The sequence below is a fragment of the Sander lucioperca genome, chromosome 15 (assembly GCF_008315115.2).
Source record: "Sander lucioperca isolate FBNREF2018 chromosome 15, SLUC_FBN_1.2, whole genome shotgun sequence".
Taxonomy (NCBI): Eukaryota; Metazoa; Chordata; class Actinopteri; order Perciformes; family Percidae; genus Sander; species Sander lucioperca.
Genome location: NC_050187.1, coordinates 31,327,879 through 31,343,284, shown reverse-complemented (window position 1 = coordinate 31,343,284; position 15,406 = coordinate 31,327,879). Strand labels below are relative to the sequence as shown.

The following is a 15,406-nucleotide window of genomic DNA, read 5'->3' as shown; positions in this document are numbered from 1 at the left end:
CTTTTAAAACTAACTTTCTGTCATATTTGCTGAAACTGACCCTATGTTTGAGTAGAACTACACAAAACAGGTAATTAAAAAAAAAAAATTCCAGCTCCTCTGGCACCACCTACAGCCTGTAGTGAGATTTGCAAAAATCCACAGCTCCCTGTTCAGATGCACCAATCAGGGCCAGGGGGGGGTGTCTAACTGCGTGTCAATCACTGCTCATGCACACGCATTCATTCTCCCTTGTGGGGGGAGGGGCTTAGGAGAGCGTTTTGGGCTTAAGCAGAAAGGGGGGAGGGACTGAGAAGTTGTCGATGTTCAAATTGTTTGGCTAAAGCCTGGATCTTCACAATCCTACCTACAGCACCTTTAAGTTTTTTGGCTTATGTTCCCCTAAAACAAAGCAACATTAACATGTGATCCCTCAACACAGATTAGATCACAAGCAGCTTACCAAAGACATTGTCTCTTCTCAAATTGTTTTATTTGAATCATTTTGAGAAACTTGGAAGTGTATAACTACCTACAATTTCATAAAAGAAGAAATGATTAGAGAAGTATTTTTTGATGATTCCAGCATATTCCTTTAACCCTCCTGTCGTCTTCCTGTCCTGTCATCTCCCGTTTTCAAAATTTGTGTTTCTTTAAACCAAATTGCCCCAAAAATAACGTGGATGGTTCCATGAAATGGACTTTTGGGTGTTTTATTTAAGTTTATAGCATTATTCTGTAGTCTGTGATTATCCAACAACATCCTCTGATCTTAATCTTAGTCAAAATAATTCATACTTTCTGCTTTAACTAAAAAATTTGATATCATTTTATGAAGGCTAAATGAGGTTTATTGACTATAAATTTAAAAAATGAGTGAAAAAATAATGGTAATAAGTCGCAGTTAAGGTATACTGGTGGTAGTTGAACGTTGAAAAATGCTGCAAAAACATTGGACAAAAAAGACAAAAACGTTTTTTAAAAAGTGACACAAGTGTCAAAAAAAAGTTTTAATTTTCAATTTTGACCCGGAAGGACAACACAAGGGTTAAACATCTCACGACACCTTTTGGTGGCTCACACCCCAATGTTGGGAACCATTGAACTACAGGAATGCATTGTGAGGAATGTGGTAAAAGGCAGAAATAGATAGAGAGACCTTGCTTAGGAAGGAAGAGAGGTTAAATTCTGAGAGGGAACACTTTATATCGCGTGATGTAAAAAGCACGTCCTTAACATCATTGGTATTAATTTATCCGAAGGATATCCGAAGGATTCCTCGTTACACGTTAACTACAACAAGTTCTTGTTTGTCTTTGCAGTACTGCAAACGGTCCTCCCAGTCTCGCCAGGGAAACGTTTGTGCGTCCAGCTTTGCACACTGCAACATCTCCACTACGCCGTCCACCAGCTCCAGAGGCACAGCGAAGCATCACAGGTATGACATTTAATTGCACACACAGTGACACACAGGTGTAATGTTACACCCGAGGTGAAGCTTCCACCTCTGTTCACTGCAGGAAACAGTAATAATGCAAATTAAGCCATAGGATAGAATACGTTGGTGTACTTTCCTTTAATCAGCAGGGATGCAGTGAAGAGAGAAATTGAATTATCCGCATTACAGTACATCCAAATCTAATTGCTGATTTATGGAAGAATGATAGTAATTATAATTAAAGATATAAACATGTTAATAAGCATATCTACAACAGTCGTGAACACAAAGGAGATGGGACAGAGATGAAATGGGAAGCGGGGTTTTTCATTCGCGAGCCAGCACTGCCTTGTCAATCCCTGGAAGCTTTTTCTCACACTGCTCGGTGGTGTGTTAGAGCATTGGCATGTTCATCAGCAGCAACACACACTACAACACACAATTGTGTGTGTGTGTGTGTGTGTGTGTGTGTGTGTGTGTGTGTGTGTGTGTGTGTGTGTGCCAACCTCTGACAGAGTTAGAATTCACATCTTTGCCAAGGTGGAATTTTCTGTTATAATACACATGAACAAACACATTCACAGAAGGGAGCTATAGTTGTAACCCTTTGCCACAAGTTTTGTGTTTTAGGAAAGAGTGAAAAGAAAGCGTGATGTTTGGATTCAACATGAAACAAACCCTTTTTTAAACTTTCATTGACGCAGGGAGAAATGAATACAATGCACATAAAACGCTTTTTTGACTTCACTCTCCATTGCTGTTGAGTCACAGACATTCACACCTGAGAGCCTCTCGGTACACCCATGGGTTTCTACCTCTAACTGCTTACCAACTCCACTGAAGCAGCTGGCAGTTGTTCAGCTTTATTTCGAGGCAGTATCGTTGAAAAGAGATTTTCCCACACAAACTAGTAATACGATCAGACAACCTTCAAACCACAAAGTCCACACTCTAACCTTTTGGCTAAGACTTTTCTTTCTCCTTGTCTTTCCATTTCTTGCTCTCAGTGAAAAGCTGAGTCGATCACAAGATCCCTTGGCTGGCAGTCTGTTCCTCTTACCACAAATGACATTCTTGGCGTTCGATCAGCAATGTTTGCAATCTCGTCAGCTTAGGCAGAGACTTGGGCGCTATTGTCAGGATAGCAGAATGTGTTGGGATACCACAGTCAGAACTAGCCAAAAAGAAACTGGCCAAGGCTAATTCTGTGTTTCGGAAATATCTTGTTTGAATGCTTTTATACAAAACTCTGTCAACACTATTAAGTGCCAGACTGTAAGTAGGGCTTCCAGTTGTTATGGCTAAGAAACCCATTTTTAGAGGCAAATCTCTCCTTCAAACAGCAGTTAAATATGAATGAAGGCCTGAAGAGGACATTTGCTACTTCAGGAAAGCAAGTCAAAATGTACTTACATATTTTCTGGCTCAAAAAAAACTCTTTTCAGAGATTGTATGTAGCCTAAGCAAAGAGGACAATATGGGAATTCAGGAACTATACTTCAGAAATTTTTGTCCACTTTTAATTCTCCCTTTCAATCCCTGTACATTATGTTTCCTATTTAACATCTACTCCAACATCACAGTCAAACAAAGACCATAGAAGAAAAAAAAAATAAATAACTGCGAGAAAAAAAGTAGTGTCTTAGGCCTCCTGCATACTGCCTGCGTGGTGTGAGCATGGCGTTTCTGTTACGTGGCGGGTGCGTGGCGTTTTCTGTCTTTGCACACCAGAAACGTGTCTGATGTGGCGCTGCTGCTGCTAGCCTTGTCTGTACACATGTATGTTTCCCATTTCCCCTGCACTCAAGCAGTAATATACTTCATGTTAAACATAAATATATACTGATTTGATTACAGCAAAGACAACGTCGGCAGTATTGACGGCAAAATAGGCTACAGAATATTTCATTCTGTATTGACAGGTGCAATATTTGAAAATCGATAAAACCTAGAGACTTTCAAACATCAAAATGTCATTTATTAAATGTATTTGTGTCGAAATGACATAAACATCTTTTCGTATTCTATTTTTTCCTGGAAACGCTTCCAACACGCTTGCGTGTCGCCTGAAAAATAGGCGTCGATCCTATTTCTAGCATGCGCGCGTTTTTGGCGTGGCTCGAGCCGCACCTGAGACATGCGTGTCACACAGGCAGTGTGCAAGCTCTAACCTGTTAACATGGGAGCCGGAATAAAAACTGACACGCCACGCAGCTGACACGCTCACGCTCACGCTCACGCCACGCAGGCAGTGTGCAGGAGGCCTAAAGCAAAGCCAGAAAAATGTCAAAACAGACCAATGGAAAACCGACCCAAACCGTATGTGCATGAATTCATTCTTAACAAAAAGAGAGACCAATCCAAAAATGTGACCAGAGCTGCTTGTTAGCCCTGTCAAATCCACACACAAGTATTGCACAGATTTAAACATAGACCAGAAACCCCCAGCAATAAAACAGATTCATCCGACACAATTAAAAGTATGATTTGGACCCGGCCCGACTCGGGTCCTGTGTTGAGAAGAGGTCTACCGCTTACGCCAGCTAAAATGCTAATAGTTACAAATCTAACAGCATGGTTTTTCAAATACTTTGTTTAACAATAACTCCTGAATCTTTTTTTACTTTTCTTAGAAGTGCTTCCTTGTCTCACAGCCCGGATCAGAGAACCCGGGCAGCCCACTGGTCAGCTCCACGCAGGACCCCACCCATACCCAGGGGAAGGCTAAATCCGATTGGAGGATCCAAGTATTCAGGCCACGCCTACCAACACCTTCAGGAAGTGGACTCATCTGAGAGGGAGGCTGAAGCACAAAGAGGGTGAGGAGTTAGTACTGAAGGCCTACATTACAATTGAAGAATGACAGCCTAATCATTCAGATTCAGGCGAGACATTTCAGTCACATTTGGTCTTTGATTGTGTGTATACAATGCATTGAGATATATATATATATATATATATATATATATATATATATATATAGATAGATAGATAGATAGATAGATAGAGATATAGAGATATAGATATAGATAGATATTTCTGTGTATTGCAGACCATTGAAGTAGTTTTCTTCATCCCGCTCCCGCCCGCTTCCGGCGAATTTCTGACCATTACCGCCCGCACCCGCAACGTGTGTGTTACACTCCCTCTGAGAATTTATGCCCGCACAATATTAGAGATGCATTGATGTTGTGTCTTCTCCCGTCCCGCATGAGAAAACACGTCATTTTATAGGTTAATAGGGAGAAGATGAAGGCAAAGAAGGCAGGTGCTTGCTGCTGTTAGACGGGGAGGAAGGAGCAGCAGGATAGGGAGAGAGGGGGAGGAAGGAGCCGAGGATGAGGGAGAGAGAGGGGGAGGAAGGAGCCGAGGATGAGGGTGGACGGAGCCTTGGCTCGGAGCTCCCCCGTCCTGGGAGGCTCAGACACGCTGGTGTCTACTCATAGATGGCCTATACAGTATATACTCAGTCAGTATATCTATGGTTTCTGCTGGCGTGGGGGGGTTCCAGGCTACATCCCGATCCCGCAGTGTTTTTTTTAGCCGCCCGCTCCCGCCCGCAGCAAAGTTAAAACTGCCCGCTCCCGCGAGATTTGCGTTGGGTCCCGCGGGACCCGGCGGGACCCAATCCCAATGCAGCCCTCTATATTGAAGCTTATTGTGTTTACAGGCTCTTACTATGCTGACAGATTGTTTTCAGTGTAATTACAGCGTAAAGATCTAGAGCAGTGTTTCTCAACGGGGGTGGTACCGCCCCCCAGGGGGCGTTCAGAAGATGATGGGGGGCGCTGGAAGCAATATTTTGGAAAGGGGGCATTGAGGTGCCCTTGGGGGGAGTTGGTTTGAAAGCTAGTTTAAACCAAAGATTCACAATAACAATACATGTTTACAATTTAAACTACTAAAAAACAGTGGTCTGCAACATTAAAACCTGCCAGTTCACAGCACTGCGACTGGACCAGACGGGTATCATAACTCTTCTGTGCTTCTGTCAGCTTTGTTTAGCGCAGCTCCGTGCTGCCTTCATGTTGTACTGTTTACTGCAGGCTACAGGATTCTCACACGTCCTCAAAACGCGGCGCGATATGGGGTTGCGTTTCTCCAAACTGCTATTTACTCGCAAGACAGCCAATAGCAAACCTATACTCTTCTAACCTATACTCTTCTAAGCATCAACAAAGGGCTCTCGCTAACTTTCAAAGGTTGTAAACTTATTTCCATTCTGCAGTAGATGTCGTTCTTCAAGTTGGATGTCGTTCTTCAAGTCGTTTGTCATCACCAAAATACTTTTCTGTGTGTGTGTGTGTGTGTGTGTGTGTGTGTGTGTGTGTGTGTGTGTGTGTGTGTGTGTGTGTGTGTGTGTGTGTGTGTGTGTAATCCTTCTGCTTTTACCCCTTAAGTGCCAGCTTGTTTTCCGTTGGAACAATTCGATTATAGATTTAGATTTGAATGAAAAATAGATTTGAATGTTAAATTGCTAGCTGTTTCTGACTGGCTACTGGTAGTGTTTGTAATAATAATAATAATACATTTTATTTAAAGTGCCTTTCATGACACCCAAGGTCACTTCACAAACAAAAAAGGACATTCAAATTATAGTCATCTTATAAATGTGCTGAGGTTCACACCAGGGACATGCAGCAGGCCTTTTGATAATACCTAATTATAGTTTGAATGTTGCATATCTAGTCGTTCTGATTGGCTGCTGTTGTTTAAATTGAATGTCAAATGGTTGCATTTAAAAAAACAACAACCTGTAAATATATATAATTTCTATTCACATGTCTTTTTTGATACCTGGGAAACAAATACATGTGTTGTTGGTCATTCAATGATATGATTTTTTGATTATTTTTTATAACAATAGTAACAACAATAATATATTAGGGCGTAATCATTAATAATCGGGGCAATTAGCCTACATATTATTTGATGGGGGGCGTTAGGGACCTGGATAATGGATAGGGGGGCGTTGGCCCAAAAAAGGTTGAGAACCACTGATCTGAGTATTTTATGGTTCTATCCTCACTTTCTTCTCTCTCTCTCTCTTTCTCTCTTGTCTCTGCTTTACTTCTTTGCTGTATCCTCCACGTGCTGAGTCATTTCAATAAAAATCCACTAACTGAAAAATGCAGGACTTCCATGGACAAAGCTTCGGATTTCATTTCAAGAGTGGATATTTCAAAGCCAATTCTTTGATTTTTTTTTTTTTGTCGCGCAAAAAAGACTGCGTTTCCCCTCTCCCATCCTCTTGTTTTCCAATCTGCTGAGCAAAGACAAGGTCACGTTATGTTGTGGCCTGCAGTACGGTGGCATGAGTTCAAAGAAAATGCTTTGTCTGGTGCTTGTGGTTTTAAGGATACGACAGAGACTACCACAGCCAGATTCTTCACTCTCCCTTCCCCTCTCTGACATCTTGTCAAGCCTGTACTATATTCTGATTCTCAGCTTCTTTTAATGCGATGGCTTGACACCAATTAAATCCTATCATTTAATGTAACACAGTAGGGTTGGACTTCTCAGGCGAAACAGCATGTGCATGGCAGTCGGGGGAAATGCAAATGATCAGTGTGAATGATTAGCGAGAAATGTATTCAGTGTGAAAGGCGCTGTGCTTTAACCCATTTCTGGTGGGTCATGAGTCAGTGCTTTAGCCACCTGGATTGGAAAGCCTCACTTCAGGCGTTCAGGTCCCCCGCGGTCGCGGCTCAGGGTAAAGCTTCGCATGACCTACATGCATACTAATAGAAAGATAGACATGGCTGGGCAAAAATACATTCCCACATACAGTGAGCACAAACAAATAGCATGCATAGAGTAAATTCATTGGTGTGCACACAGGGGGATAGAGTGGCCTTTTGGCTTCGATCACTACAGTTTCCCTTTTGTTTTAATCTTTATTTAAGCAGGATATTTCATGCTTCCTTTTTTCCCCGAATGTCACTATAGAGGGACTCTTGAGCTGCTCCAGTGTGCATATCCTCGACACAAGTGCTCCTCTCATCTGCCCCTCTGATCAACCACAGTCAATCCCTAAGTGACGGTCGGGTCAGAATAAGTGCTCTCTGATCGACCAAAGGCCTCACAAGTGCCCCTGTGGCCATTGGTGAACCTGAGGGCTCACTGGTCAGCTAAGGTGTCCTCTGGTTGTCCCAAGTCTCTTGGGTCTGCCCAGATGTCCTTGGTTTAATCCAACCTTTTTCTGGTCAGTCTAATTGCACTTTGGTTGGGCCAAATATCTTCCGGGTTGTCCATATGTCATATTGTCAAGTACAGTAGTGTATACTAGGCCTGTAACAATTATTACTTTTTTATTAATTATAACTTTTTTTACATAATCGCGGTTTCTTTGTTTAACCGCAATTGATTGATAACATTAGCTAAGGGCTTAAGGCGTATGAATGGTAATTGTTGACTTTGTTTAGATTAGCCAAATTGTAATTACATAAGTGATTATTGGTCGGACTATATATATGTATTGTTATTTCAATTGTTAGTTGTTGGCACTTGACCCTAGACACGTTCATAGCAACATAAATGACAAGGGGTGGACTGTTAGATATAAAACCAAAAGATGTATCCTGGGATTCATTCACACACAACTTTAATTTGTTTGCCAAAGTAATAAATTAACAATTTTTTTTTTTATTTGACTGAGACAATTATATTGATAATAGCAATTATTTCTGAGATAATTCATTGCACAGCAAAATTTGGGATTGTTACAGCTCTAGTGTATCCCCCAGGGGTCCTTGAAGGGGTTCCAGGGGGTCCCCATCAAAAAGGGGAATCATTTATTTTCACTATAATTTCATCCATAAGTAACACAATGCCAGATTGTATGACTATTTTGTTCATGGGTTCCATTCACTTTCTGTAATAAAACATCTAAAAGCAAAAATCCTATCAGGTAGGGGACCCTGGGACAAAGTCTTATGAGATGGGGGTCCATGGTCTAATTTGTGTCAGTTTAGGGGTCCTTGGTGTGAAAAAGTATGAGAACCACTGCCCTAATCAACCAGAGGGCCCTCTGGTTAGCTGAAGTGACATACGTTGGCCCAAACAATCCCATTGGCCAAAATGTCACTTGAGTGTCCTCTGGTTTGCCTAAATGCCTTCTGATCACCTGTCCTTTACTGCCTAAAATACTGCGCTGCTTAGACCCCTTTTTTTATTTTTGCCCCTGCCCATAAAGTATCTGTGCGCGCCATTGCAAAGAATGAAAACTCCCCTTTCATAAAAAACACGCTCAGGCACATATGCTGCATGAAAATCAGATGTCGTTTAGGGTGTACAGATAGAAAGGTTGTGCTGAAAGGTCATGCCCACTCGCTTACTCTCACACACACACACACACCCACTCACTCAAAAAGTCCCTCGCTCACCTACTCACTCACTCCCTTATGTACGATGTCACATAACAGCAGATGGACGGGCAGACGACAGACTCCCTTTCCCATAGTACGCTAGTCTGGGTTGCTATGGAGACATTTGACCATGACTGCATAGATACTGAGGGAGGGATGCAGAGACAGAGACAGAAATACAGAGACAACCAGTTTGAATCCATTCTGACACTGATGGAAAGCGTTCAAAAATATAGTGAGAGAAGAAACAGTGGCAGTAAAAGGATGTGATAGAGACGGTTGCAGATAGCACATGACAGTTGGAAAAGGCTTTAAAGAAAGGTTGCCCGTTCTATTCCACGCCTGTTAGAGAAGCCTTGTGTTATCTCATCAAAATGGCTGACAAGGAGACAGAATGTCCTGTGTTGTTACTACTATTTTAAGATAAAGCTGTCTCCAAAATGGCTGACGGAGAGACTGCATGCATTTTTCTATTTCCATTCACTGTTTGCAGTATACTTTTTCTTTAGCTCGTTTCTCTCCCCCCACCCCACCCCCCTGTCTAAGTTTGTCTGGCAATCTATTATATGCACAGCCTTCAGTGAGACAGCTTCTGTGTGTGTCAGTGTTACAAAGTCACTATATCACAATACATCAAGATTTTACTTTGACTTTAGCAGCAAACAGATGAGATATATTAAGAAATTATCCGTTGGGGGAATGGATTAATACAAATGACTGTTAACACTTGTACATGTAATGAACTCCTATAAGAGATAAAAGCCCAGCAGTCACTTATCTCACCTCACTTGCACACAATCTTTTTTTAATACCCCTCTAGCTGTTCCCTTGTAGCTCCAGGGTCTATATTTGAACTCTGCTTCATAGATTTTTGCAATCTGATTGTGTTTCAACACATCAAAAGAGAGATTTGTCTGTGAATGTTATCTTGGGAATTAGCACCCTCGCATCATCCTCTCTTATCGCTCGCGGGATCCTCTCTGTGGGCCCGCTAAATCTCCACTGTGGGTTTTTTTGGTGAGGTTTTCATGTCTCACAAAAATACTGCGGCGATAAAAGGACGATGTGATTTCCTTTGAGTCTGAAAAGGCACCTTCTCCTCCTACCACTATTTTTGTGCGCCTTGATCGAGAGCGTAAGTGGGGGTGATAAGGTATTACAAGGGAGAGGGAATCTGAGCTGGATTTTGACATGGCAGAAAAAGCTAGCCTTTGCAGAGGATTATGAATTATTACACAAAGAAAATGAGGCTCCGCTCTAGAATGCTGCTGGATTTAGACACTGATAGCACTGAAGGGCATGGTCAGTCTTAGAAAGAGATTAAGTCTGGGCTTAGTGAAGTTAGGTCAAGACCCAGATACAGAACAGAGACTTGTTGTACTGTTGCTTAACCCAAATGCAGAGAACACACCGCAAAGTCACCACAAAACAATATTAGAGGCTAAAGTCACAATGTGCAGAGCTTGCCATAGGGCTGCTCGATAATGGAAAGAAATCATAATTTCAATTATTTTGTATATTGAAATCACAATTATTTAACATGATTACTAAATGGCTTTTAGAAATATGTTGCATTTATTAAACCTAAAACACAGTGAAACAGTTAACAAATCAACAGTGGCAACACCTTGAACTTTTCCCGTTGAACTTTTTGAATTCACACAAGACAAAGACAAAATAGGAGTTTACCTACCAAACATTATGTGCAAACGATATCTCAAAGCCGTTGCACACCGTTTCCCACCGTTCCACACCGTTCCGAGGAAAGATGTCGTTCAACCATAGACTGTTAATATTTACAGTTTGCGCGTTCAACCAGGAAAACGTAGCAAACGGTGCACACCGTTTTGAGATTGAACGTGCCCCTGGTGTTTAAAACAGGTTTGAGTGGACCAACGTCGTTTATTGAGCCAGATTTCTGATTGAGAAACCAAATTTCTAAGCTGTGCACTGTACACATCAGCCCAGTAGCCGAGGAGTTACCTTTATATTGGACAATTCTGCACCTTACGATTTACATCCAGTGCCAAAGCAGGAAGTAGTGCGTCCTTTATGTAGTGAGGTGGACAGTAAAAGGTGTGCAGGTCCAGGTGGTGGATGAGTATGTTGTCCGACTTCATGCAAGAGACCAGAGTTTGTATTCTGTCAAAGACGTCACATTTGCCTTTTTCATTAACTACATTAATACATTAACGTATATATCGTAAAATTCTGGCGCTTGGTCAGTGGCTCTCAGTGTCAGATACCAACGCAAAAATCACATTTTAGCATCTGTATGGAACGCACCGGGCGTAGCAGCAGCTCAACCACGGCGCTGTAAGAGCGACAACGGTAGCGAGTAGTATGAAAGACCGAAAATCCACGCAAGGAGATTGGTTGGGGGTGGTGGATGGGTCAAACAACACAGGACTTTCACTCAGGAGACCGTGTTTCGTGTCCAATTCTTGTCCCTGAAACGTACATTTTGTAACCCCACCCACAATCTTTTCCTAAACATAACTGTCCTTTTCTTGTGCCGCATGTCAGTTAAATGTACATCCCGACCCAGAGCGTCAAAAAGTGATGGCAAGAGTCCCGACCAAGCGCGACTAAATCTGACGCCAAAGGGCTAAACGCGAATCCCGAGAGCGTTTTTTTTTTGTGTGTCAATAACAAACGCCAAAGGCACCTGATCAAGCATCACTTTTTGACGCGATGGGAGTGAGAATGTGCTTAACACTAAAGTTCAGCTATATTCCCACTGTAAGGAAAAACTGGGGGTTTACCCATGTAAACTCTGATTTCTCCCTGTAAACTGGTTTCTTGTGTCAGGAAAAATCTAAACAGGAAATCAATGAGGTTGAGCATAAGGACGGCTAACAAACAGGCTGACACTAACAGGGATTGACAGACTAAATAGGCAGGATGCACAAATGGGCATAGGTTAATAACTTGATTTGAGAAGCAACCAAAAAAAACAAACATGAAAACATACGGAAGATATCTGTGAGACACGTAGGGTAGCACGAGATGTCTAGTTAAGCAAACTAAAATGCTCTGAGTGAGGGAATGAAGGAGGCGCATGTATGACTAAGATAAAAAAAAAGATCAGTGCAGTTAGCCTATACAATCTCTGAGCAGGAGTGACTCAAAAAGGATTTTCAAACAAAGCAAATAATCTTGACCTAAAACTGAAACTACTAAAAAAGAAAATCGAAAGAAATCGCTGCATGTGATGCCTTATTACTATACCTCAGCTGTCCTTGACCGAAGCCGAACGCCTTAAACTTTAAAACACTTCTCGTTTTCAACATACTTAAAGTCATTAAATCAATAATATAAAAGTGAACTCTGTGTTACCTCTTCGCTTATATAAGGGAGTTGAGTTTTTTTGGATTTTTTTGTGTGTGCATTGACTCAAGATATAAAGAGATGAAAGAAAGATGTCAGGCCCATTTTCTTCCCTCTCCCTATCATCGGTGAGCCTATGAGATGGCAAAGGGCGGAGAGCTGTCCTGCTGTGTATTCAGCCAGGGATTCAGTGTGGGAGTTTAAAAAGGCAATCTAGTTGAAAGACACAATGACTTCTTCTCGAGGTGAAGTGAGGAAGTTTTTCTCCAGTTCAATAACCTTTGCCTCTTTTCTCTTCTTTTTGTCTTCATTCCCTGTTTCCCATCTTCTCCAGTTGCCAAATGCAGGTCACGAACCAACGCGACGACCCCAGACAAGATGCCTTCCTACATATGCAAACACCTGTTTCCAAGGAGACATCGTCGCCATCGCCTTGGAGCGGCCGCGTGGAGGTAGCGCGTTCAGTCCCGTGCGCCCCGTCCGAGCACAACAATCCGGATCCCACCACCCGCAGCCTGCGCAGGCCTGGACGCCGTCACAGCCACTCCCCGCCTCCTCCGTTTCGCTCCTGCTCTATCCCAATCATCCCGTCCGTCCAGTGTCACCACGATAACGAGGTGTCTTGTATGCAAACCAGCGTCGCACCGGCAAACACAGCGATGTCAGCCGCCTGCGGCGCCTTGCCCTGCAAGGAAGCGAGGAGAGAGAAGGCAGCGTGCGCCGCGCCGTCTTCTTATTCCTGCTCGCCCACCATTGGTCAGCAGCAGGATGAGGTGGCGCTGCTGCTGGAGGAGGCGCAGGAGCACCTCAGGGTGTTGGCGTTGGCTCACAGGAAGCAGGAAGAAGGCGGGATCAGCAGCAGCAGCGGATCGACGGCTGCGCTGGTGGAGGCCAGAGAAACTGTTTGCTTCCTGAACCTTAACGGAGGAAGTGCTGGGGCGCTGAGCTGTAACAGACCCACGCAGACCCAGCTACTCAGCCCTAGCCTATCACACAGAGACCTGGGCCAAACCAGCCAATGAAAGGACACGATTTAGGACATTCACTTTCGGGTTTGACAGTGTTTGACAGACTACGGTGTCTTGCGTCTGTGGGACATGAATGGAAATGCAGAACTTAAAAAACAAAAAATTAATGTCATGGAAATTCTGAAAATGTGCTGATGATATGCATACTGTACGGATACAAACATGCAAAGACTTGTTGAGAGGCCGCCTTTACACCGACTGAAAGTATGGAAAAAGAGAAGAAAAAAATATTAACATGCATTTATTTACAAAAACAAGAGAAACACTTCTACTTAGGCAAAAAGAAACCAAATAGTCTGTCAACTCCATGGTGTTTTTAATTGTAAAAAAAAATATATAAATATATATATAAATATATATGGATATAAATATATGGAATTCAAAAAGTGACCAAGTACAAAGTTGAAGAATGATGAATGATGTAACTAGTTTTCTTTCTTTTTTCCTTCTCCCTTTTTTGTATTAACTGTCACATTTTGGTTCTGGCTCAATTTTAATGGAAGAACATTTAACGTTGTGCCGCACGTCCACAAGCCGAGAGTCGGATTCTGTGAACCTGCACAGAATCCAAAATGTACAACAAAGATGGAGCCTCCGCACCTATTCCCCCCTCCCCCCTGGCCTTTTGAAAACCTGTCTACCCAGCCACGAATTACAGTACAGCCCTCTGTGGTTACCAACAACACTTTGAGGAATTACGACAAACAAAGTAAAACTCCCTGGCAGAGTGTGTGTGTGTGTGTGTGTGTGTGTGTGTGTGTGTGTGTGTGTGTGTGTGTGTGTGTGTGTGTGTGTGTGTGTTTTTGCTGAAGTGCAGCGAGGAAAGAGAAGAAGAAAAAACAGGAAACAACTTCTTCTACAGTTGGTCAGATTTGGGAGGGCATCATTTTAAAGACAGCACAGATGCTGACTCCCCATTTCAAACCAATCTAGATTATTTTTGTTTTTGTTACAAATTATATTTTCACACACATATGCGCGCACACACTCACTTGTGCATTCTTTTTTGGTTGGTTATAAGAATGGACAGAAGGACAAAGGAAGGACAGAGGGCTAAAGGGGCACCACAGGAGCTAATCTGACTTTTTTTTTTTTTTTTTTTTTTTTCATTTTTGGTTATTAATGAACAATGCTGCTTTCTGTTTGGGGTATTGAAACAAATAAATGTCTCTATGTTGTATCCTATGAATTGGACGCTTTTGAATCTCTGTATGAATTTACAGCCGAATGTCTCTGGTGACAAAAAGTTAAAAAAAATTGTTGCAATTCTGGTAAAGATTTTTCAAAATAACAGTTGTTTTGGTTGATTGCTTGGAAGACATTTTGACTCCTCAAAAGCACCCTGTCCCAACGTGCATGCTGGATAACATTGGTCTGGTTTACATCGATATACCGTACTAATCCTAATCCTCCACACAATCTGGTCTAGACTGCCTTGAGACCAATATTCACAAAGTTACCCATAAAAGTACCTGGCAGTACCCTCTTTTCTCCTAGAAAGAGTTTTATTATGAAATCTTGACACCTACATGTCAAAATATCCAAAACAGAAATGTTTCCATTCCATATAACTTTGTGTCTATAAAGGTTATAATTCCTATGAGACAGGTTCTAATTTCATTAGTAAACGGCATCTCTTACTTTTATTCCAGCATCATTTTTGTAAGAGCAGCTGTCTCCTGCAAATATGGTTGATAATGTCATTTTTAAATGAAAATCACAGAACATCTCAACTTGTTACTAAGGAATTCTACCAATGGGAGGGGAAAAAAAGAATTTATTTTTCAGGCAGAAAATTGCAACATGTCAATGTGGATGTTTTGGTATTCATTCACGTCCTTGCAACTAAATTGGAATATTTGAAATTCATTTGAACAAAAGGTGTTTGATTTGGAAAAAAACAAGCCAACTTCATTGTAATAGTAAAGTGAAAACCGTGCTTCTGTCTCCATCGGAATCACTGAAAAAGTGTCCATGCAGGTTGCTTTTATTACTCTTTGACGTCTCTTTAAAAAAATAATAATAATAAGAGTGACTTTTGGATATTTTATGTTTTAAATTTGAACTAAATCTCACATAGAACACTAAAAGCTGTCGCCCTTCAAGCTTTGTGAATGTGGCCTCCTGTCAACAAACTGCTTCCAATCATCTTTTGTACTCAACAAAGTCCTTTCTGTGGCACTTTCCCACGTGTGTGATCGACACTCTGGATAAGTTCACAGTACCTGAGAATTCACACTCTCTCAACCTGTTCTCATCAAATC

At 41.9% G+C, this 15,406-nt stretch overlaps 1 protein-coding gene across 2 annotated transcripts in view; it reads left to right on the top strand.

The window, feature by feature from the left end:
• Positions 1 to 13,238, top strand: part of LOC116061637 (pro-neuregulin-3, membrane-bound isoform) — a 410,047-nt gene extending 396,809 nt beyond the window's left edge. For both annotated transcript variants that reach the window (XM_035992124.1, XM_031315948.2), the window contains 3 exons: positions 1,302 to 1,417; positions 4,051 to 4,236; positions 12,449 to 13,238. In XM_035992124.1, coding sequence (XP_035848017.1) covers positions 1,302 to 1,417; positions 4,051 to 4,236; positions 12,449 to 13,136 — 990 coding nt within the window. In that variant the 3' untranslated portion in view covers positions 13,137 to 13,238. The remainder of the gene's footprint in view (positions 1 to 1,301; positions 1,418 to 4,050; positions 4,237 to 12,448) is intronic.
• The last annotated feature ends 2,168 nt before the right edge of the window (positions 13,239 to 15,406 follow it).